Source organism: Crocodylus siamensis, chromosome 2 (genome assembly GCF_052110815.1).
Source record: "Crocodylus siamensis isolate JL-2025a chromosome 2, ASM5211081v1, whole genome shotgun sequence".
Classification (NCBI taxonomy): domain Eukaryota; kingdom Metazoa; phylum Chordata; order Crocodylia; family Crocodylidae; genus Crocodylus; species Crocodylus siamensis.
This window is the reverse complement of record NC_143396.1, coordinates 150602714-150625749: the sequence shown is the minus strand read 5'-3', so window position 1 is coordinate 150625749 and position 23036 is coordinate 150602714. Positions and strand designations below refer to the sequence as shown.

The 23036-nt window shown below is 38.5% G+C and overlaps 1 protein-coding gene across 4 annotated transcripts in view; it reads right to left on the bottom strand.

Annotated features, from left to right (window-relative positions):
• GRID2 (glutamate ionotropic receptor delta type subunit 2) overlaps nt 1-23036 on the bottom strand; it is a 1419908-nt gene that overhangs the window by 14947 nt on the left and 1381925 nt on the right. For 2 of the 4 annotated variants that reach the window (XM_090037077.1, XM_090037078.1), the window contains exons 15-16: nt 11421-11661; nt 3993-6754 (exon numbers count right to left, since the gene is read on the bottom strand). In XM_090037077.1, the coding sequence (XP_089893203.1) occupies nt 6332-6754; nt 11421-11661 (664 nt within the window). In that variant the 3' untranslated portion in view covers nt 3993-6331. Of the gene's footprint in view, nt 1-3991; nt 6755-11420; nt 11662-23036 lie in introns of those variants that run through there. The other 2 variants (XM_090037079.1, XM_090037080.1) reach the window with 2 other exon arrangements.

The window sequence follows — 23036 nt, the reverse complement described above, 5'->3', positions numbered from 1 at the left end:
TGAAATGTGGAACACTTAATACACATGACAGTGAGGCACACTGGAGCATTCTAATTGGAATACTCCAGCAAACTCAATTAACTGAGTCTGTTTTGATACATTTTAATTAGAATGCATCGGAGCATTTCGATAGGCATCCTTAGACTCTGAACTCAAGGTATAAAGCAATAGATGATCCCTTGCACTACAAACATGGAGACAATTCCTGGATCAGATTTAAAGTCTTTGGTTTTTTTTGAAAAAAGGGACACATTTGTTTAGATTTAGTAAGCATAATGATTAGCCTTGTTCTTCCTTTCCCAGGTTAAAATCTGTGCTGTCCTTGTGGATACTCAATGCCTATTAGTGTTCCATTAGAGTGTGAGTGGACTCATGTGATTTGCCTCCCACAGAATAGTTGGAAGGCTCCTTTTCAAGCCTAGCAAGTCCTCATGGCATCCATGTGAGACCAGGTCCATCTGCATGGAAGTCTGTGCTTCTGTGCTGGTACTCATTCTTATGGGTTTTTCCAAGCTCCCTGACATCATAGCCTTTCCCTATTAAGGTACTTTGTCAAAGGTTCTGTGTGGAAAAACTTACAAAGCCTGTGTCTTAAGTGATGCAAGTTATTTCGCAGGGGAGAACTTCACTAAAGAAAACCACCAAGAGAACTTAAATAGCTTGGTTTAGAATATACCCAGGAGATCTAGACACTAGTAGAAAGTACTAGGGGATTTGATTTTTTTCCCAAACAGTGGCAATAAAATTGTATCCTGTCTCTGGCATGTCCTGGGAAAGATGCTCCCAAGTATATCCTGGCTGCTTGCATGCTACAAACACAGAAATTGGCCAGTGATGCCACTTTCAGACATCCCTCTATGGTTGCTATTGAGATCTCAGTCTGTAGGTATGCTTGAGAAGCAGCCTCTGACACATTTCTGGGTTTTGACTGTGTGAGTACTGGAATGTGTTGTAGAACCAGGGCATAAAGATACCTGGGTTTCCTTTGGAGGTCTCCTTTCCAGGCCTTAATACTGAAAAATGTAGTTTATGAACTATAACAAGATCACAGACCAGGATAATTAGTTAGGTCTAAATCAATTTTGATGTGAAGACTGAGTACACATGTTCACCTGATGCTCAATTTCCATTTCTGTGACCATTTCTTATGAAGGACTATTTTACTGAAATGTCTAAAAATCCTGCTTAAAAGATTATAAAACACAAAGATCTGTTGTCCACTATGTGCAAAGCTAGGTGGATGTTCTGAATTTGGGGTTTGATTCCCATATTTGGGGACTAGGGAGATTTATCTGGGATCAGGAGAGAGAATGGATTTGTGAAAGAAAAGCATCTTTTATTTTTAGAGTAGTCAACTTTGTGCATTTTTAAGTAATTTAAGCAACCCACCTTAATATAACATAGGACAATGTTTTGCCCTGTACATAGTAGGAGTTCTGGTACAAGAAAGTGAATTTATAATACTGATTGCTTTAGAAAGAAGAATGAGAAACTATGTCATATATGTTCTAATGTATTCCAAAAAAAGTAAAATTAACATTTTCTTTAGTCAAGACTGAAGGGGAAATGACAGAGACTTTAGATTTGAACACTTTATGATTAAGACCATGATATCAGTAACTCTTTCCTTTATTTATATGCAGAGGGATATCCATTTTCTCCAGGACATACTATTAATATTCCCCCAATTGGTCGACAGGACCTTACTATAACATGGTACTGTGAAAAAAGGAACTAGTGCTTTCCTATATTGGACATCGAAATGGCATATTGACTATATTGTGTCACTGTATGTAATGTGTCACAAAGGTTGGCTGAATGGACGTATGCTATAAACAACTCATATTTGCATAAGACTCATTTGAATTTTCAGTGGAGTTGCCACAACTTAAACACTTGCTGATTCAGGGTGGGCTTCCTACTACTTGTTTTAGAAAAAAAGGAAGGAAGAAGTTATAAAAATCCAGAGTAAGGCTTTTTTCTTAATGAGCAGGTCTACACGAGATGTTTACTTCACAGTAAGCTTTAACTAGCTTCAGCTACCACTTTAACTACATTCAGCTTTAACTAGCTGTGCAGAAAATGTCTTGCCTCTATATGTGTGACCCTATTAACTGGAGCAAGCTAATTTACTCTGCAACAGGATAGTACTTGTAAATAGTACTATCCTGCTGTGGAGTAAAACATTTTGCAGCAGTTCACATGTAGATGCTACCTGTTGGCTAGCCCTCACACTGTAGCACCTCCTGCCCTGGCCAGCCCTTCTGCAGCATGTTGAGGCATGCGGAGCAGTCCCAGGCTGGCAGGCTAACCCCACAGACCCACTGCCAGCTGGGGCTGCTCAAACCCCGACTCAACATGCTGTGCTCCCAGATGCATGTGAAGACGTATGCCTGGGAGCAATGATCTCCGGAGTAATAAGCTCCAAACTTTATTGCAGCTCATTAATATGCACGTGTAGACATCCTCAACATGTCCTATTATTCATACTCAACAGAGCACTCCTGGAATTACTTAGCATTTATGGATGTTTTTTGGCCTTAATAGATGCCTTTTTGTGCATGTAAATGATTGTAACAGGATACATGTACACAACAAGGGGAAGGGCATAGTCATGACTGAATATTAATAGATGTCATACATTCAGCTTTATCTTACAGATAAATAAGTACTTAAATCTCTGATTCTAGAAAGCATTTATATGAATAAATTAACATGCAATGATCCCACCGAGGATAATGCAGTTGTATCACTCATATGCTGAAATGTTCGCAGGACCTGGGTCTCACTTTGCCCACTGCTTTTTTTATCATTTGTCTCTTGGCTGTATTTAATAGCAAAATAATAAGGGCCAGGTTTTAAAAGTTTTTAGGAACATAACCCCTGCTGAAATGAACAAGTGAAGTACCTAATATTTTGAAAATTTGACTCCTTAGTCATTTTCATTAAATCTGTTTCTCCCTTTTAAAGGCCTTTATCAAACCTAACATTTTAAAATTGTCAGGAATTGGATTTTTAAAATTATAGTGTAGCAATAAACTGATTTTATGCAACATGTTTAAAAACTAAATAATGCAACTCAGATATATTAAATCAATGCTAGCTGAGTGACTGGTATAGTTAATAAAAGTAGATTGTACTGAAAATCCAATAGACACACTTAGGACACCCAAATTAATTCTAAATGATAATATAATTTATGAAACTACAGTTAATATTAAGGGGATTAATAACTATTAGGGCATTAGCTTATTACATTAATGAAAATATAAAGCCCAAGGGCAAAAATAAAAGATAGAAAATGCAATCGTACTATAATAAAGAGTTGAAGATTGTGGTCCTAAAAATATGTGTGTAACAACAAGGTATGTCATAGACATAAACCAAGAAATTTTCTTGAGCCTAAGACTGAATCATACTAACACAGAACGATTGTGAACATTTTCTGCCAGCCACTTTATTAATGTACTGGTTAAAGACCTAAAGCTGGGATTAATGCACAAACAAAACTCCCATCGACTTCCAGGGCATTGTTCAGGAGAAATGATGTGAAGAATAGATAGTAGTACTTATCATTTTACTTAATTCTTTCTTTAAAGGATGTTTGCTTTTTTTCTCTTTTCTTTTTTCCCATAATGCATTTTACGTATTGAATTAAAACATCATATGTGAGCTGTTTCAGAACCTTTATTCTAGGTAAAAAGTCTCTAAGAGATCTAGGTTTGGCCAGTAGAGAGTTTCTCCAGTGGAGGAACTATGAAAAATACCACAGGCTACCTTCTGAGGAGCCCCTCATTAGTCCAGATATATGGAAGAAGGCTGTAGGTGGTAGGTAAGGCTGTAGGTGGTATTCTGGGAGTAGAACTTCAGAATGAAGAGCTGAGGAGATTCTGGGTAACCTGAGGAGGCTATCATAACTCAGATGGTTACCCAGGGCTGTCTAAGTTATGGTGAGCACCAATGTCAATCTTGCTGCAGCCCAGAATCAGGCAGGCTAAGATTGCTTACATTGTGCTGGATTCTGTACATTCTCAGGATGAGATTCTATGCTATGCACCAGGGTTAACATGTTCACAAATACATGCCTAGAATGGGAAATTGCACACAGTTTGAAATGTTCATGTTAGTTAAGACTTACGTAGGAGGGAAAACGAGTTTAGAAAACAATTTTATTAGACAAATTATTTAGACAAATTATACACAGAAAGCTCTGCCACTTGTAACTGAGGCCTCCAAAAAGTGTTTTGTGTATCTGTATAATAGGCAACACATCAAAATAGGCCTATTTTAAATATTGTACATGTTTAACAGTTTGTTTATAGCTAAAATCACTGCAACATCTGGTTTGTCCCTACATAGCTTGTTGTAAATAAATTTATTTTTTTTTAATCAGAGTTGTGTATGAGTTCATGGATGGTACAAGGGGAAACAAGTTGTGCATGCTTTTAGACACTTGCTACCCTGGAAACAAAATGGCCTTTTGCATGATAAGAAATTGTTCTGCCTTACACAGTAGACAATATTTGAAGATTTAGTACAAAAACAGTGACAGTACAAGATGCTCCCCCAGAACAGAATTAGCATCAAAATAGAATAGATCTGAAGAATATACCTTTTAATTTATCCTAAAGCAAATCACATAGGCTGATTTATATATCAATTCTAGCCACAGAATGAGTTAGGTTAAAATAAGTGTATGGTGCATTTAAAAACAACAACAACAAAAAACCCAAATAAACAAAACAAAACAAAAAACCCACACAGGATAAATTGCTTGCTTTCTACTTAACCACATTTTTAGTTTTAAGGATTACAAACTGAAAGCTCATTCTACATTTCTAACAAGTAAGAGTGTTACTTTTAAAAGCCTGTGCTAAAGCAGGCACTGTTTTTTCTCTCACTGCTGTTCTTCTCATTGCTCTATACAGTTGGCACTAATGTAAAAATACATAGCTCTTCTAATATAACTGAATATAATAAGGGTTAAAACAAGTGCTTCTTTATTTGTTTTTTTCTTAGAATAATATACGACTGTAATTAAGGCCACATCAATATTTCTCAAGGGCTTTTTTCCCCACTAACACCATTACTATATCGATTAACTGTACAGATTTGGAAGAGAATTTATTAGCCTTCAATGATCTATATTTAAACAGCTCTAGAGCTATATTATAGTTGTTCATGGATGTGTTTTACCTAAAAGAGATTTCCATTTGTCTAATTAATTAAAAGTAAAATTATTAAGGCTAACCTTATACACTACGAGTAGCCAATGCAAAACCTAATCAAATGAGTTACATCTAGGTACAAACATTAAATTGCCCTGGATGTTCTAATAAAAAAGTATAAAATATGCTCTGTTGGCAAACAACGCAAGTCAGAATAACATTAAAGCAACCTGTCTTTTCTAAATGAAAAGACCCCCTGCACTGTACATCTTTCCTGTATACAACACGTTTTTACTAAAGCTTTATTAAATGAATTGCAATAGCAACGGCTGCCATTTTATAGATATATATACATGTATATATATATATACATACCTATGTATATATGTATATATATATATGTATGAGATACTAATTTATTTAACACAACATAGGCTTCTGCCATATGATACAGTTTACTGTACATAAGAAAAACTTTTAACACTGTACAATCACATAAAGATCATATGCACTGTTGCAGTGCAAAAGTAGATTTAACTGTAGTCTTTTACTGGCATAGTAATGGCTTTTTGTAGTCCTACAAAATTGCATTCTCATATTATGTGGCCTGAATGGTATTTTTATTTTTTTCTCTTTTTTCCCGCCTTTTTATCTTTTTCTTTTTTTCTTTTTTTGTTTTTGTTTTTTACACTGCAGGGTTTGCCTTTGGTCCACAGTTAAAAGGACACACACAGCAGCGGAGCACTGAATGGATGCAGCAGAACAAATGTAAAGGTTGAAATTATTGCAATTATATAAAAAAAAAAACCAGTGTGGTGGGGGAGAACATAAAGGCTGTTCCGTGCAGTAACCCTTTGTCTTTTATGCATTATTCACTGCACATTTCCTATACTTAAAGTATATGGAAAATATGCTACTAGAAAACTTGTATGATGATTTTCTTTAAAAGGAACTGGTGACTAAAGACTTAAAGAGAGGAGGGAGAGAGAGAGAGAGGAGGAGACAGAGACAGATAAAGCAGGAAGAGAAGGAAAAATAGTAAGTTGTTACTAATAATCCTGATTTTTTTAAAAAAGTTACATCCATGTTAGTCCCACAATATTACAGCTGCTCCTTGCAAAGGGAGTCCTAGAAAGAAACAGTGACGAAACTTGGTTTGATGCTCAGATGGAGGTGCCTCGATCTGGATCACTGCCAATATTGAGCCCCAGAGTAGGAGTTGGTTGGTATGGGATAGATGACATTGTTTTGATGGGACTTCTGAAAAACCCCCCATTAGGTGCCCTATGCCTAAAAGGGCCAGTTCGGTGCTCAGGTACGTTGCCAAATGAGAAACCAGAAGCGGCTTTAGCAGACAGAGTACGGCTAAGAGTCTGGATCTGTTCTGGTATGAAGGTTGTCGTGGTGATGTGAGTGTTTCTGAAGTCACTGATTTGCTCCAGTGCTTGGCGTGTGGGCAAAGTGTCAATGTCCAGTGGGGTCAAATCAATTGATGAGGTGGAAAACTGTTTATGGGGGCTGTCATCATCTGTGCAGAGGCTGTTCACACGTCTGTGAAGGTGTTCCAGGTCAATTTCCTTGTCATCCTGGAGAAGAAGAAAAAATATGTACCACTCATCGTTGCCACTTTTTGTTGGATTGATGCTTCATTGTGGAATCAGATCTCTTCAGAAAACATGACATATTATTAACTAAAGCTTCATGTTAGTTAGATAACAGCTGAGTTCAGGTATAAATATCAATGGTAAATAATTCTCACTTATGGAAGCTGCATGGATTGGAAGGAACACAGGTGCACTTTACCATTATAATACATCTATCTTCAAACCCAGCATCTGAAGTGCAAACCTGTACGTGCTACAAATACGTACTTATCATGAAACTGCAGGTTTGGAGGCAGGTTGTGTGTCATTTAGACTAATGACAGCTTGGTGAAAATGATCTTTATATAATGAAGATGAAGTGTCACCTTAGATGGCTGGGGTGATGCCAGCTGTCCTTAAAATTCAAAATGATCACTAAATTTGAGCTTCAAAATGGGAGCCTTTGAAGAACAAGATTATCCCCTTCATCAACAGGGGATAACTCTGGCAGGGCTAATGGACTAACTTCTTACAGGACTGATTTTTCTCTGTATTAGTCAAAATAGAACAAAAGCTGAACTTCCACCAAGAATACTTATGGTTCATGTACATTATATTAGAATGGAGTACATAAAGTGAAATTGAGTTGTAATGCCTACAGTGGGTTTGATTCTCTTTTTGCTTATAGTGGATCAACTCCACTGGCTTTGGTAGAAATATACTGGTGTGGGTGAAGGGAGAATGAGGCCCATTGTATTTATGCTGATGTGTGATCATTCCATTCTACCCTTGTTCTTCCTTCTTAAATTTCTCCCCTTATGGAATTTGAAAGATGTGTGTCATAGTTGAGAATTTAAAAGCACAGAGGTCAAAAAATACATAGCCATGGGTCCCATTGTAATTGTAAATCATCTATGTTGCACACACATATTAACGCTGAACTAAAAACCTTAACTCAAAGCTGTGTTAAGGATAAAATATGTGAGGGATGTCTCTTTTAAACAGGGGACACAGTTCATTTGTTGGACTACAAAAATAAAATTTCAACCAAACTTTGTTAAAATTTATTTAAGGCTCTGTAAAATCTATTGACTCTTCCAGGCCCCCAGAGATATCTCCCAATGCAGCATTCTACAGCCTCACAGACAGTAATTGTATGGTCCCATAGTAGTGCATTTATGACCTCCAAACTTGATTACTATAACTCATTATAGGTCTGAGTCAAAGCTCACTGAATCAACAAGAAGACTTCTTTCGTCCTCAGTCTTTAAAGACATTCCATTAACTAGGAATAAAATCAAAATCATGAATCTTGAAAAACTCCATCTAAAACAAAATTTAGTAATTAATCTGGCTAGCAACACTGATTTACAAATCTTTGCACTGACACCCCATGGAACAGAGTCCAATTTAGAGTCTGTCATTTGAAGCCCTCCACTATTTTAGCAATCTGAGAGGCCCTTTCCTTCTGTGACCTCCCAAAGCAACTGTGTTCCACCTGAACAATGAGACTCTTAGCCAGCAGGGGGAGTCTTGGGCGTGGAAGAGGAATTAGATTTCAACTATCCTGCATGTAATAAAACTGGCTATAGACCTCATCACTCTGAGCACAAAACATGAGCTCATCTTGACTTAGCTTTCCATCTATAATTTGCACGCACAGAAACTTACATAGACATACAGCTATGCCACTCACGTATGCACAAACATAAACAAGCAAACAAAACTAAAATCAAATTAATTAATCAAGGTATTTCTCCTATTGGCTTGGGAGATTATCAGAGACTATGATATTAAGGACTAGGTAAGAATATAGATGGAGACATAGAGGCTCAGTCTTGCTGTTTAAGTCTTGATTTTGCCTCCGTGGCACAGTGTTCAATGTTTCTTTTTTTTTCTTTTGAAATTTTAAGCAGTATAAAAATACCTCATAATTTAAAATACCAATGAAGGAAATATTTTACATTTATTACTGTAGATATACTGTAGATATACTGCAATTTATCTGAGCCTCTCGGAGTCGCTTTAGCAATACAGCTGACTCTTCTGTTATTAATCACATCCCAGAATGAAGTGTTTAAGGGTAGGGTTAGATTTTAAAAAAGAAAAAAAATATTGGTATTCTCCCATGGTCCACCCATGACCCAGACTCCACCCATTCAATACACCAAAATGAGACCCACTCACAGTAAGATTGTGCATATCTCCATAATATGATCATTCCTTTTCTCTCTTGTGTGTTTTGATCAGGAGTGAAATATTCATCAGTGTTCACATGTAAATTATCATCAGGCTTCAGAGTCAACATCCCATTGAGATTACTGGGGCAGTTCATACTTCTCCCAGAGCTATTGTTTAAGGTTGTCTGCAGACTCAGGCAGACATCACTGAATGGGTTACTTCCAGTACATGACTGAAAGGTTATCTTTGCAACCATAAGTGCTTGGATTCTGGAGCACAAGATGGCAGCCACCAGGAAAAAGGGCTGGCTTGCTGACCACAAACTGTCCCAATCTGACCCCCCAATTCTGGACTAGTACCCTGGAAGACCCAGTGGATTTCATGGAAGCTAAAATTTTAAGAAAGTTAGTTAAGATGTATTTCCAAATGAGCCCACAGCATGGATAGTGCAGACACTCAGCACGTATGTCCATGCTTAAGTCAGTTTTGAGTCAAGCTTTTCAATTCAGCTTTAAGATAAATTTAAAGCCACGCCAGTATATGACGGTATAAAGAGGCCAAGTTATAATGTCTGAGGAAATCACAATTTCAGTTTCCTGCAGAACATATGAAATATACAGCATGATCATCTATCTGTCTATCTACAGGTTTCCTTTGCTTTATGCCGGTTCTGTATGTGTGAATTCACTCTTATGTGATCGCTATGGTGGAAACCCACAGTCAGCTGCTTTGTGCAGTGCATTGTGGGAGCGACACGCACAAAAATATAGTCTCCTGCACGGATCTGTGCTCCTCGCTCGTTGTTTGCAACATGTGTTTCTGCAGTTGCCACCCCCATTATGACAGTGCCCTGTGCTTGTGTGTACTGTTTGCTGCTGGTGAGTACCAACATTGTTTTGCAAAAGTGGTAGAAATGGGTCTGGAGGTCAGTACACTTGAAGTCTTGGAACATATGCCTGTTTGTCACATTGTAAAGTGGGTTCTTTATGCATATTTGAGTTTTGTGCCATTTTCCAGGATTGCATGTACAGCATAAAGCAAGAGAAACCTCTATCTATCTATCAGCTTCTTTTTTTTCTTTTATGTATTTTTTGGACCCAATAAATATAAAATCTGAAATTTCTTAAAGTTTGGGTTAAATGATAATCTGATATGTAGTAGCATTTAACCATTTGTGATTCTCATTCCAGAAAAATACAATTTAAAAGCAGAGAGTTTTTAAAAATAACTTTCTAAATATTTAAATATCAATACCAGGGCTGTCTAATTTGGGAGTGTAATTAATCCTTCTGGATTGTATAACAGTATATTGGCAGGGCACTTGAATGTCAAAGAAACTGGAGCAAGGTCAAAACTATCACACACAAACTCACAGCAATAGCCTTCAACAGGTGTCCCAGCTATGTAGACAGAAAAGATAAAACTGAGAATGATACCTTGCATATCATCATGGGGCACGTCTACATGAGATGATGACTCTGCAGTAGCCAAAAAACACTGCACAGTAGTGTGTCACAGCATGGACAGTACTAATATGCTATTGCATAGTATTATTAGGCTACTTCGCAGTAGCATTACCTAAAAGACACTTGTTGGTGCTACTGTGCAGTAACCCTAAATACTGCACATTTATTTAGCGCTTGCTAATACAAGTACTAAATAAAGGTGCAGTAATGACTGCACAGTAGCATCTCATGTTGATGGGCCCAATGGGTCCCGCACTGGGAATATCTACCCAGTACATTTTAACAAAACGTTATCTGGTGTTGCTATATCCAGTGTTCTCTGGAGCTAAACATTTAATTACCAAGGTAAGAAATTTGTTATAATAAGAATGTATAAGGTTCAGAGGGCTGGTAATGAGATAACTGGGTTTCCATAGTGCAGAAAACATTATATATCCATAGACAGATAAAACTAAATGGAGCCCTGGTGTGAGATGATATGAGCTGAAGTCCACAGGAACTGATTTCACTGGTTAATTTTTTTAAAGAGCATCCATATTCAAGTTTCTAAATAAGATGACCACCTTCCCACTGATTTTAAGATAGATAATAAGAACTATAGTCAATAGGAACTGTAACTGCTTAATTCCTTTAAGAAAATCAGATGGAATTTATTTAGGAACCAAAATATGGGTTTAGGATATTAACTTTAGAAACCTGTTTTTGAAAGTCTTAGCCAAGACACCTAGGGGATATATTTGGCATGTAACAATGAGTGACCTTTCAAACTCATTGGTTGAACCTCAATCTTATCTAAATAAACAAATATAATGTATGAATCACAGATATATTCATAATGTACTATCCATCTATGAACAGCCACATATTATACACTATCAATGTACTGCATTTATTTTTGTTTTCCTTTTCATATCCTGTGTTTTCCTTCCACATCTAATGCTATAAATATAACATGACTAGCAGTATCCCCCAATAATGGAGCAGCATGAAAATATTCCAGATGAAATAAAAGCCTTTAATACCTCTTTTGAAGGGACACGGGAGCCTTTCCTTTTATTCCACCATGTTTCCAACATTGCAATGAGACAGGAAAGGACAATCCCAGCAGCCAGGATACAAAAAACACCTGAAAAACTCTTTATGTCCAGAGCACTTCCTTTCTGTTTGGTGTCCACTGATGAATACAGATCACATTGACCGTTTCTGGGCCACCACTTATGCTTCAGTATATCCATGTCTCCGTTCTGCTGTAGTTCTAGAATCCTTGAGGAGAAAGCACAGAACATCAGATTACTGACTGAGGCTTATGTTAGATACTTTGTCTTCTTTTCATTCCCCTCAGTAGAAGTTCTGAATATGTTTTTCTCCATCAGATTTCTAATAAATAGGGTGTCTAAAGCAAGTACTCACATGTATAATGCTCTATTTTTCTCTGTTATGACAGATGAATGTCATGGTATGAATGGCAGACATACTGAACATCTGTGGTAGTGTACATTGTAAGTTATGATTCGTTCTTTCACCCCCTCCTTCCTTCCATTTTTTTCCCATGCTGTGCCTAGCTCCCTTTGATCAGAGACCTAAGGAAAAATGTCTTGCATTTGAAAACTTGTCTAACTTCATCTCAACTACACAGTTGATTCAGTAAAATATATCAACCTAAGAAATCCTTACCCCTCATAATTTCTAGACCATCATGGCTATAATATCCTTCTTATGCTCCTGTAAGGAAACCAGTAAACTCCTGCCTTCAGCAACTTGTTTGTCTGTTCATGTCCTTAGAGACAACCCTTTCTTTCCTGAATGATACTGTGTCAGCTACAATCATCTATAATTCTTGAGTTAACACCTTTAAAGTTAAATGGGAGATGAGAGGTGCCAGGGGATTTTCAGGGAAAGATTATTTGATGTGCGATTGATTTACTGTTGTAACTACGTATGAATTTATTGTTTATATAATGCCATATATATTTTGCCAGGCTTCTCTGAAAGGGAAGATGTGGCATGAATAGATTTAAAGAAGAGAATGTTATGTTTGACAGGTCTTTTTGGTGTTTGTTGATCCAAATGAATTGTAGATACATGTTTTTACATGTGTCTGGAGTATCAAATAAGAGCATTTGAGTAATTAAAATAATCAAATTAGGAATTGCTTTCTAAAAGTGGTTAAAATAAAATGGGTCTTCCCCCTCCCCCCACACACATAAATGATCTGTCTTGGGTTTTTTTTAAAATGCCGACAGGAAAACAGATTGACTTGCATAAGCATCTGAAACGGAATATAAAAAAAAAAATAAAAAAGCACAGCTAAGTCATTCTGAGACTTTTTTCATTTAGAGCTAGGTAATACATCAAGTATGATTTTTGTACAAAAAAGTAAAAGAGAAAAATCGTATGGGCCTAATTCCCCCAAATGCTCTGTGTACAACAGTTCTCATTATCCCCCAGATAGCACTATCATGAATGAAACCCAAGAGCAGTAGCAGACTCCAATGAGCCAGTCCATGCATGGGCTGGGGATTTTGATGGGAGAGGTTGTTCCAGAAATGGCTCTGCATGGAGTTTTCAGTCTTTTGTCAGTGAGTACACCTGAAGTATGCAGAATGTACTCCAATTCAGGGCTTTAAGAAAGGAAGATTTGGCTCTGGGAGGATATCCTGAGAGACAAGGCAGGTATTTCTGGGAATAAATCAGTACAGTGAACTTGTTTATACTGTTTGCTGATTAAAGAATAGTGAAGGATAGTCTCCATAACAGCTTCAAGGGAGCATGCCACACAGAAGACACAGTCCAGGAGAGAAAGATCAGTGGTAGTTATAAGGCATAAATGCCTTCTCTTGTTTCTGAGTTGCCTAGGAAGCAGCTTTACAGCAGACTTACCCTGGAATATCTTATAGATGGCAAGGCTATTACAACCAACCTGCAATCTCTGTAGTGCTCAGCACTAAAGAACAATAGCATGGTGAAGTCACTGAATGGCTGGGGTGGGCAGGGGCAGGATATGCTGACTATGGTAGATGTGGGAGGGAAGAGGTATGACATGAGAGAAGGGAAAGGAAGTCTTACCTGATTGGGCTGCTGCTGCCGCTGCTCAGTGTCAGCGGAGTCAGCTTTCCTGTGGCTGGGGTTTATTGGAATGGATCCTGGTGTCCCACTTGCCCTGTGGCTCCCTCCCACCTCGCTGTCCCAACCTGATACATACACATTGGGAGCAGGCCTATGTCCACTCTGGCAAAGGCTCACTGAAGGGGGAGCACCATTCTGTTTATCATACCCTGCACTCCTCTGCTTCCCAGATACATTGTTTAGTGTGGTACTGTGCTGCCCAGCTGTTATGGTTGACAAAGGGCAGATCAGGACTTTCCCCACTGATGCAAAGGCTTCAAGAGAGGAGGAAAAGTGACAATTCACTAATGCCCCCCACACCCTACAGATACACTGGCTGGTGCAGTGCTGCACAGTTCCTATGACAGGAACTTCTGCTGTGGTGAGAGGAATCCTGGTGCCCCACTTACCCCACCGTAGTCCTGCTACTGCTAAAGAAACTTTCCTTCCTGTCCCAAACCAGGAGTACTGGATGGAAGGAGGCCACACAGGGCCATGTATATTGGCCCTATATTGTTTCTTCTCCAAGGGAATTCATGTTTGTTAAGTTAATGGGAAGAACAGGTGCACATTTTTTTCCTGATAATCAGACCACTTCTGCTTAGGTCCCTATACATGGATTTAAGAGTCTAGTTTCAGCACCCAGGTTCAAGCATTTTGGCATGTGTCCATTTGTCTTTGTGAATTACTAAATGCCAGCTGCATAAGGCAGTAATGGAATAGAAATCTGGGAGCAGAATGGTTTGTTTTCCTCAGTGGCAGCTCTAAGCCGTGAGGACTTCTATTTTTCTCCATTTTGTTCAGTTAGTAATAGACTGAAACATGCAGAAGGATTGCTTTATTCTCATTAATTAAATGATTCTCCATTTGTCAGTCTAATTTCTGATTACACAGGACATCTTTTTCAACAATAGAAATTTGCATAAACCACTGAACTTTAGCTAGGTCTATGAAACAGAGATTCATGCCAAATTATATAATTTTAATCAGTAAGAAATCTATTTTAATTTTAGAGGTCAGATGCAAGATTAATTGCTTTAAGGAAATCATAAAATATTAAGCAATATTAAGCAATGAATAGCTGTGTGCATAAATGGAAACAGCTCACTAGAAAAATCAAGTTAAACAGCAATTCAAATAGAATACAGTATATATCAAGGGAAATTACTGAACATCAATGGTAACTTGACCAAATATATTAATTTTATGTGCACAATGGGGCAGAGTCTTGTTCTGCTGGATTCAATTGATGTTTTGGCATTGATGTCAATAGGGTCAGGATCTAGGTCCAAAACAAGAGCCAACATGCTTTGAGGTTTATAAATGCTGCCTATTTTCCATATCTAAGGAATTATTATTGCAGAGAGATATTTTGGAAACAAAAATGTGCTGTCACTGGAACCTTATGACAGGTAACAACAGATATGCAGGGGTTCTGGAAGTATGATGCATCTGATGTGTAGGCACCATTATGCCCATGTGATGAGTGGACTTCCCACAAGATGGCAGGCTTTACACAAAAATACACTCCTGCAAATCACTGTTCTGTGCCTGTGAACTGTACTAATAATTTTCCTCTCGGACTACAGACATATATTTTAATCATTTTAATATTAGAATTGCATATTTCAATAATTAGGTATGAAATAATAGATTAAATAGAGGACTGATAGACTCAAAGGAACTGATATAAAAATGTCTGATGTGGGTCATTTTGGTACTGTTTCAGAAACCCAGAGTTTTTAGAAGTGAACTTTTCTGTACTACTTGCTCTGTTGGGACTACCATAAAGGAATGGAAAAATATTACAAAGGATAGACACCAGTCAGAAAGATGGAAATCTGTAAGTTGACTTCACAATTTTCTTGTGTTCTAAAATTTGATCATATTAGAAAGTGTGACATTAAAAGACAAAGTCTAAGCACGTAAACTGCAGTGACCTGACTTGAAATATTTGACCTTTTAGACTTGGTTGTTGGTAGACTGTGGATCTTGAAATATTTTTATTTGGGAAGCAAACTCTTATTATAATTTTTTTTAAGTTAATAATGTTTGAAAGTGAAAAAGATGCTCAAAACTCTCTAAAGTATAGGGAGTAAAACTGAGTTCTTTTTTGCTCTGGCTTTATATTATAAAGGCTATATCATGCATTTCATTGTACAGAGAGGGAAGAGGAGTACAAGGAAAGACTTCATCTTGGATTAAAATCTGATGCTGATTTGGGGACCTAGGATACTTGCAGACTTTACACTTTGATTGTGTTAGGTCAGCCTAAGGGCCAAACTGTACATATATTTGCGGAGGTTAAAAATATGGCAAGCCTGATCTAACTTATTATAGCTGAGGGGTGCACTAAATTACATCAGGCATGGGTTAGCCCAATCTATTGAACGTGTGTAGACATTTGGAGCACAGCTCCTAGGCTGGGAAAGCCCAGCTGGTCATCCCAGCCATGAGGCCATGCTTTTCCTACCTTCAACCATGATTTTTAGGTCTCCAACCCCGCATCCTGGATGGACAACCCTCTCTGGGCTCACTAGCCTTTTCGGATCCTGTCCGCCCCTCCCCCCAATCCCAAATTACTTAGATCATGTTCCTGGGACAGCTCCTGGCACCAGCAAACGTGTGCACAAGTGGGACCTGATCTATAATCACAGTTTAAAGCAAGCTGTGTGATTGTGGATTAGGCACCAGGAACATCTGCACATACACCTAGATGATCAGATTTGATTGTCTTATTTCCCAAACGTGCCACTTACGTTGGGAATCTATTCCTACACACATGAATGGCTACAAATTCATGTAAGGACAGAGTGCCAGCCTGGATGTAGATGGCATTTTTGGGATATGGATGACTAGATCTGGTCACTTAGGCATGCACAAAAGAACAGAATGTCACCCTGTGTGTTTCATTTTTACCTTTCTTCAGGATGCATATAAAGCACAACAGTTGGCCGACTAAAGTCAGTGGGAACAGAAGCAGTTTTATAACCAGACTTACCTACTTCATAGAATAGTTGTGAGACCTAGTTAGTGCTTTGAGATCCCAAAATAAAAGGAAATCTTAGGACTACGGAGTACTATTATTATTAAAATAATCAAAACATTCATGACAATATCATGTTTTGATCTTCCTCTTTTATATATTCTTTCTCAGTGATAGATAACCCATGCTAGAGGGAGATTCAGAGATTTAATGGTACAGTGAGGCTAGGAACTATTTTTACTGGTGGTTTGAGATGGCATGTGATACTGAATGCCAGTATCTTGCACCAGGACATGTTAACTGGAAGGAGTTATTTCTGGTAGATGCCTCTTCTCACTGAAAATAAAACATGAGAAGAAGTGCTGGAATTCAGGCTTCTACAGGTCTTCAAAATTATTCTGAAACTCATTTTGTTCTCTACTGCATGTGGAAAGACCTTTTAATTAACGGAGCAAGAGCTGCTTACTATTGTGAATAAAAAGAACGACTTTGAACCAGCCACTAGGAGCCAGATTTTCAAGTGCTCAGCACCTGCAGCTGGGGACATATTTCCAAAAGAGCTCATCGCTTATTATAGTGAATAAGAGAGAGCTGAGCTGTTTGAGAACCCTACCTTATTGTATATGATGAGCTGGTTGTGAAAAATCTAGCCACTAGGCTTTGTGGGTTTGAGTTGTCCTGAAGGGCCCTTGTGAAGCTAAATTCATTAGTGACTGACTCTTTTACTACAGGTGATGGATGTTATATTAATAGCTAATAGGTAACAAAAATAGATTCTTTCAACCAATCAGAACACAGTCAGCAGCCATTTGTGCCAGTGATAAAACTAGGCCATGGACAAAGTTCACTTGGGCAATTTCAGGAGGGGAGGGGGAGCTGCTACTCAGGAGTGCACAGCAGCTGTTATGCTCCAGTTGCTATGTGTACATGAGTCTGTAGCAATACAAGTGACCTAAATCACCCCACCTTTAACCCTGGGTGAAGCAGGGTCAAAGTTTGCTAAATGTGAAACTGCTCCAAGTGAATGTTTGTCCATGCCTCTACTCTGGTCACTTTTATTCCATAACAATAGCTGGAGTGACCTCACCAACAACTTCTACCTTGTGAGTGGGCACAAATTCCCCAATTCTCCTGACACTGGTTTAGTGGTATTTAAACTGCTATGGTGAATATTTAAAAAAATATCACATGCATCTCAGTTTACTTGCTTGATAATATCCTCTATGACTGCCTAGAATTCAATTAAAGGAGGCGTTTACAGGAAACAAAACAGTGACAGAGAGAAGGTGCCATCAGAGGGAATATTAGGGTCCTTAAGAAAACAATAAAGAGCTATCAATTCAGAAACACATACCTGCCTGGTTTTTGCCATGTTGGCAAGTTAACTTTCCCAGGCCTGATTACAAAATTAAAAAAGGCACCAAAGCATGTACGAACCCATTTTGGAGTTAGTCAGGATGTAGCCAAGAGCTGCTGGGAATGAGAGATACACAAGTGAGAAAAGGCAGGAAGACAATCAATGTCTCTTGGCCTAGAGATAGAGGTAGCTGGACTAAATGGAAACTACCAAAGCATGCAAAGAAAGGATCGCATGTAGCTGTGACTAAACAGATGTGCTTAGACTAGATGTGTGCTTTATCCTTTGTTTTCCTGGCAGCATGCCTTGGATGGAGTAAACAGTATGCTTGTTTCGGAGAAACTGCTTTTTGAGTCATGTTAATCCATGACTGGCCACAGGCTCCAGGAGGGAAAAGTCTTACAGGTGCCATATGCAGCAGGGCTGTCATGGTAACATATGGCTGGAGATTGGGACCAGGGGCGTGGGCTGGATGCCACTGGGGATCTATGTGAAAACAGTAAAATCATAGGAGAGATGCCTCCTGGAGAGAGGTGAATGTAGCAAAGGCTGTCACTTTAGTAATACACATGAGAGGAGCTGCAAAAGGGGTTTATGGTACTGCTTACTCTGTTACTGGGAGTGCAGTGGGAATAGGGGTACTGCAGCATAATGATACACTCTGTATTAGGATGAACTGCAGAGTTTCACTCTGGAAAAAGTGCAAGAAGAAGCCTGTCACTTGGGAGAATTTGGAGCACAGACTCATCCCTAAATCCTGGTAGGTACTTTAAAGTGGTAGTTAAGGTTTCCCTAGGTGTGAGGAGATTCACAATGAGCCTTATTGCAGGCTTTCCTGCCCTCTTAATTTCCCCAGGGTAAAGACTGTCGTGTGAATCTGTGCTATGCCAACAGTGTAGAGCAGCTCTAAATTATGCCCCAGGATGAGGGAGGAAAAATGTGGCTGAAAGTTCCTCTTTCTCCTGCCCTTACAGCATGCTACCACTCCTGCCCCTCTGTCACTCTGGTGAGCCTCAAGCCACACACACAAACCTTGATTCCTGAATATAATAGAAAATGAAACAAAACAACTTAGACTTTATTGTCAGAATTAAAAAATGAAGATTTGTTAATCAAACTTGTAACACAAAAGAAGCCATGGCATTAGTCTTTCTGTTTTCTTAGCAATAAACCAGTGGCCTGAGGGGATATAGCAGCGGGTGCTCAGACCCTCAGTTAAGGCAAATCAACACAGCTTTGCAGAAGTCCATAGCACTACATTGATGGACGAGCACTCTGAAGTTTTTTCCTCCTAGGACAGATAATATCAAACATAATAAACTTTAATGAGGTGTATCCAAATTAATAAATGAAATATTAATTATTGTTATTATTACATTAAACACTGGTAGGGATTTCTTAAATACTTTTCTAGAATAGTGTTACCCAGACTGCATGGTTTTGCTGAGTAATACAATTCTAAAAGTTAGATGCAAAGAAAAACAAAGTCCTTCAAGCTGTTAATGCTTTTAATAAGGGAAGTAGTCATTTGAACCTAATCAGCCTTTAACCTTACAGCGTCTCAATTTATTTCCACTCTAGGAGAAAATGAGGATAAAAATATTAGTATCCATTTACAAAACCTAAATTACAATGAAACACCTGCAGGTATTTCTGAGAGTCACATCAATACCATGAGTTCATTAAGTTTGGTACTATTACAGTAACGATCACATTAATTTGTTGTGTGGAGGGCACTTTGCCAGTGTTACCAAAACAAAGAAATATATTCTGATTCAGTTCAGCTTTAGGTGATGGCTAGCACCTCACTGAAGCACCCTCATGCCCCAGCCAGCCTCTCTGCAGCATGCTGAGCTGGACTGGAGCAGCCCTGGGTTGGCAGGCTGACCCCCAGAGCCTCCTGCCAAATTGGGCTGCTCCCACCTGGCTCTATTTGCTACGGTCCCAGGTGCATGTTCAAATGCTGCACCAGAGTTTATTTCTGCACATTAATTGCATGTGTAGATGCACCCTCCATGGTACAACTGAAAGTCATCTCTTCTTTTCGTAAACTGAGTAAAGTGATTTGATACAGAATCAACAACACACTACACCAGTGGAACCACACACCATCATTTAAACATAGTTACTTGTCCTTGTAGACTGAGATTCTTGGCATTTAAAAAAAATGCTTTCCTTATTGTGGAATTTTCCAAAGCACTCTGCATAGGCCAAACTCTACAGCTGCTGAAGTCTGTGGAAGTTAACTACTATCTCAAAGGGTGGAAAAGCTAAACTGAGCACGCCTGAAAATCTAAAGGACAAGGTAAGATGAGTTGGATAAGCCAGCATTAGCTAAGAGTTAAAAACATTTAATTGGCCCTTCCAGTCACAGCGCATGCTTCAGAGACCTTTCAGGACTCAGGTGGCATATCCCTGGCCTACACAGTTAGGTCAGTTGAGTAAGTGGTTAAGCAACTTGTGTAAGTCTGCACATGCTCACAATGAGCAGGAGCCAAAAGATTGTAGAGAAAGTGAACTTTTAACTCTGATGAAGTCAGTGACCTAGTTTTGTGCAAAGAGCAGGCACAGTTGATCATATGTTCATAGATTCACAGATTCATAGCTACCTGAGATCTAGCTAGATATATAGCTTGCAGTATCTCAGATGTGTGATCAAAGGCTACCCCAGCCACCCTGATGTTATGTAACTGAAGGCTGAAACACAACTTTACAATTTTAGAGAGGTGCGCAACATGTTCACCTTAGGTACCAAGAGGTGTGATTGGTGCACATGATGATTGGTGGATGACTGACTGATACCCTGAGAAGTGGATGGGATGGACAGACGATTGACAGGGTGGTATGATCGGAACGTTTAAAAAGGACATGTCCCAGTCTCCTACGTCTTCTGTGCCTGGTGTCAGCTGTGTTTCTTGTCCTGTTTCTGCCTTGAGTAAATGTCCAGTCTGAGTGAGGGCCCTGAGCAGCCAGACTCTGGTTATCTGTTGATTGTGTGTGTGGCTCAAGTCAGTGTATGAGTGCAGGTATAGGGGATTGTGGATCGGTTGGGTCTGAGCAGAGTGGGTAAGGGCCAAGGCAGCCAATATCCCTTATTACCTGCATAGCTAGACTGCTTTGTACGGTTAGATTGATATTCTTGTTATTGATGCCTGCCTGTTGTTGATGATGCTTACCTGTTGTTGATGATTAATAATATATTCTTGCGGTTTCCACTTAACAATTGAGTCTGTTTGGTTTGTACTAATTATTTTAGCAGTGGGGTAGTACCAGGCTATAGGTGAACACCCTGCTGAAAGTAAGCTGCCCACCACTTTCATTTGCATAAGAGGATTAGTTAATGAATTAGTTAATTGCCTTCTTTGCGTTTAACACAGAAATTTCACCTCATAAAATATAGCCTACATCATTCGCTGTTCTGGAGGATTGGCAATAGCAATGGCCAATGCTTGGCAAATCAGTTTTTTTTTTGGTTTTATGGGGGAGGGGGGTTGAGAGGGTTGGGTTACTGGCAATATCAAAATGAGCGAAAAAATATTTCTTTTGTATTGACCAAAAATGACTGTTTTTTCAGTTTTCGCAGTAAAGTGAAATCTTGAACAAATGTCTTTTGGGGTTAACTGAAACATTTTGTTTAATGCAAAACATTTCATTGTCAGGTTTTGAAAAATTAAATTTGGGTACATTTCAAAATAAACACTGAAACACTTCATCTTGAAAGTTTTGAAATGTTTCAACTTTTTCAAATGTTTACATTTTTTTTTTTTAGCTGAAGCTATTCACCAATTTTGGCATGAACCTGAGAATAATTCTGGTTGAACCCAGACTGAATCTGTAGGCAAATAAACTGTTTATTCAAAAATTGTCACCTATCTCTAGAAAACAAATAGATTCAACTTTGTTTTAGACCAATTCACCTGTTTTTAGGAATCAGAAAAGGTACAGAAAAGGGCAACCAAAATGATCAGGGGCCTGGAGCAGTTGCTATACCAGGCAAGACTAAAAGGGCTTGAACTTTTCAGTTTGGGGGGTGAGGGGGTGAGGTTGGTATGACAGAGATCTGTAAAAATCATGAAGGGTATGGTTAGTGAACAGGGAACTGTTAATCTCCAAGTCCCAGAATACTAGAACTAGGGGACACCTGCTGAAATTAGTAGGAGACAGGTTTAAACCTAACAAGAGAAAGTGTTTTTTTTTCCTTTCAAGCACATAGTTAACTTGTGGAACTGATTGCCATGGGAAGTTGTAGGAGTAGATAGTTCCTAAAGGAACTAGACAAATTCATGAATAATAGATCCTTTCATTAAACTGAATAGTCAGAGATGTTTTCTCTTGCATCTATAAACCAAGACTTGGGATGCCAAGGAAGGTCATAAACAGGAGATAGATCACTCTAGATCAGTGGTTCTCAATCTTTTTGGACTCAAGGCACCCTTCAATGGATTCAAGACACCCTTATATAACTTTGTGAATTTAGTGGCACCCAATTTCAAAAAGTAATTTATATAAAACAGTGCTTACCTCTTTACACAGAGGCTGGGTAGTAGGGTGGGGAATTGTCCACTTAGGGATAAGGCTGAGGCTGAGCTTATCTGCTTAGCTCCTTATACATTGTTTATGTCCTCATACCTTGTGGTACCCTTTAAAGGATATGGTAGCACTTGAGGGTGCCTTGGCACCCTGCTTGAGAATCACTCCTCTAGATGTACCTCGTTTAATTCTCTCCCTCTAAAGCATCCACTCTTGCCACTGGCAGAGACAGGATAGTGGGCTATGGAACCATTGGTTTGACTCGGTATGAAATTTTTTATGTTCTTATAACTCATTGTATTGGTAAAAGTATATGAAAATAACTAATTCTGTTTGTTAGTTTATTTTCATCTAAAATAATATTTATCAATAATTTACTATCTTTCTTCTGCTTTCTCTTTTTCTGTCATTCTTTCCCTTTCTCTTTTCTTTTACAAAATCTATACACATAATCATACTAGCAAAGATAAATAGAAAGCTAAAGTGTGGGCTCTAATTAGTGTGTTCTATGCTATCTTCTAATATCCTATGAGAGGGATCAATAAATGTGGAGAGAAAGAGTGACGAAACCTCATGCTCTGCTCACCAAGAAGCAATCATTTGTAAAATCAAATCAGCAACAGGATGGATGTAAAACATTGTGGTGACTAGTGAACTTTA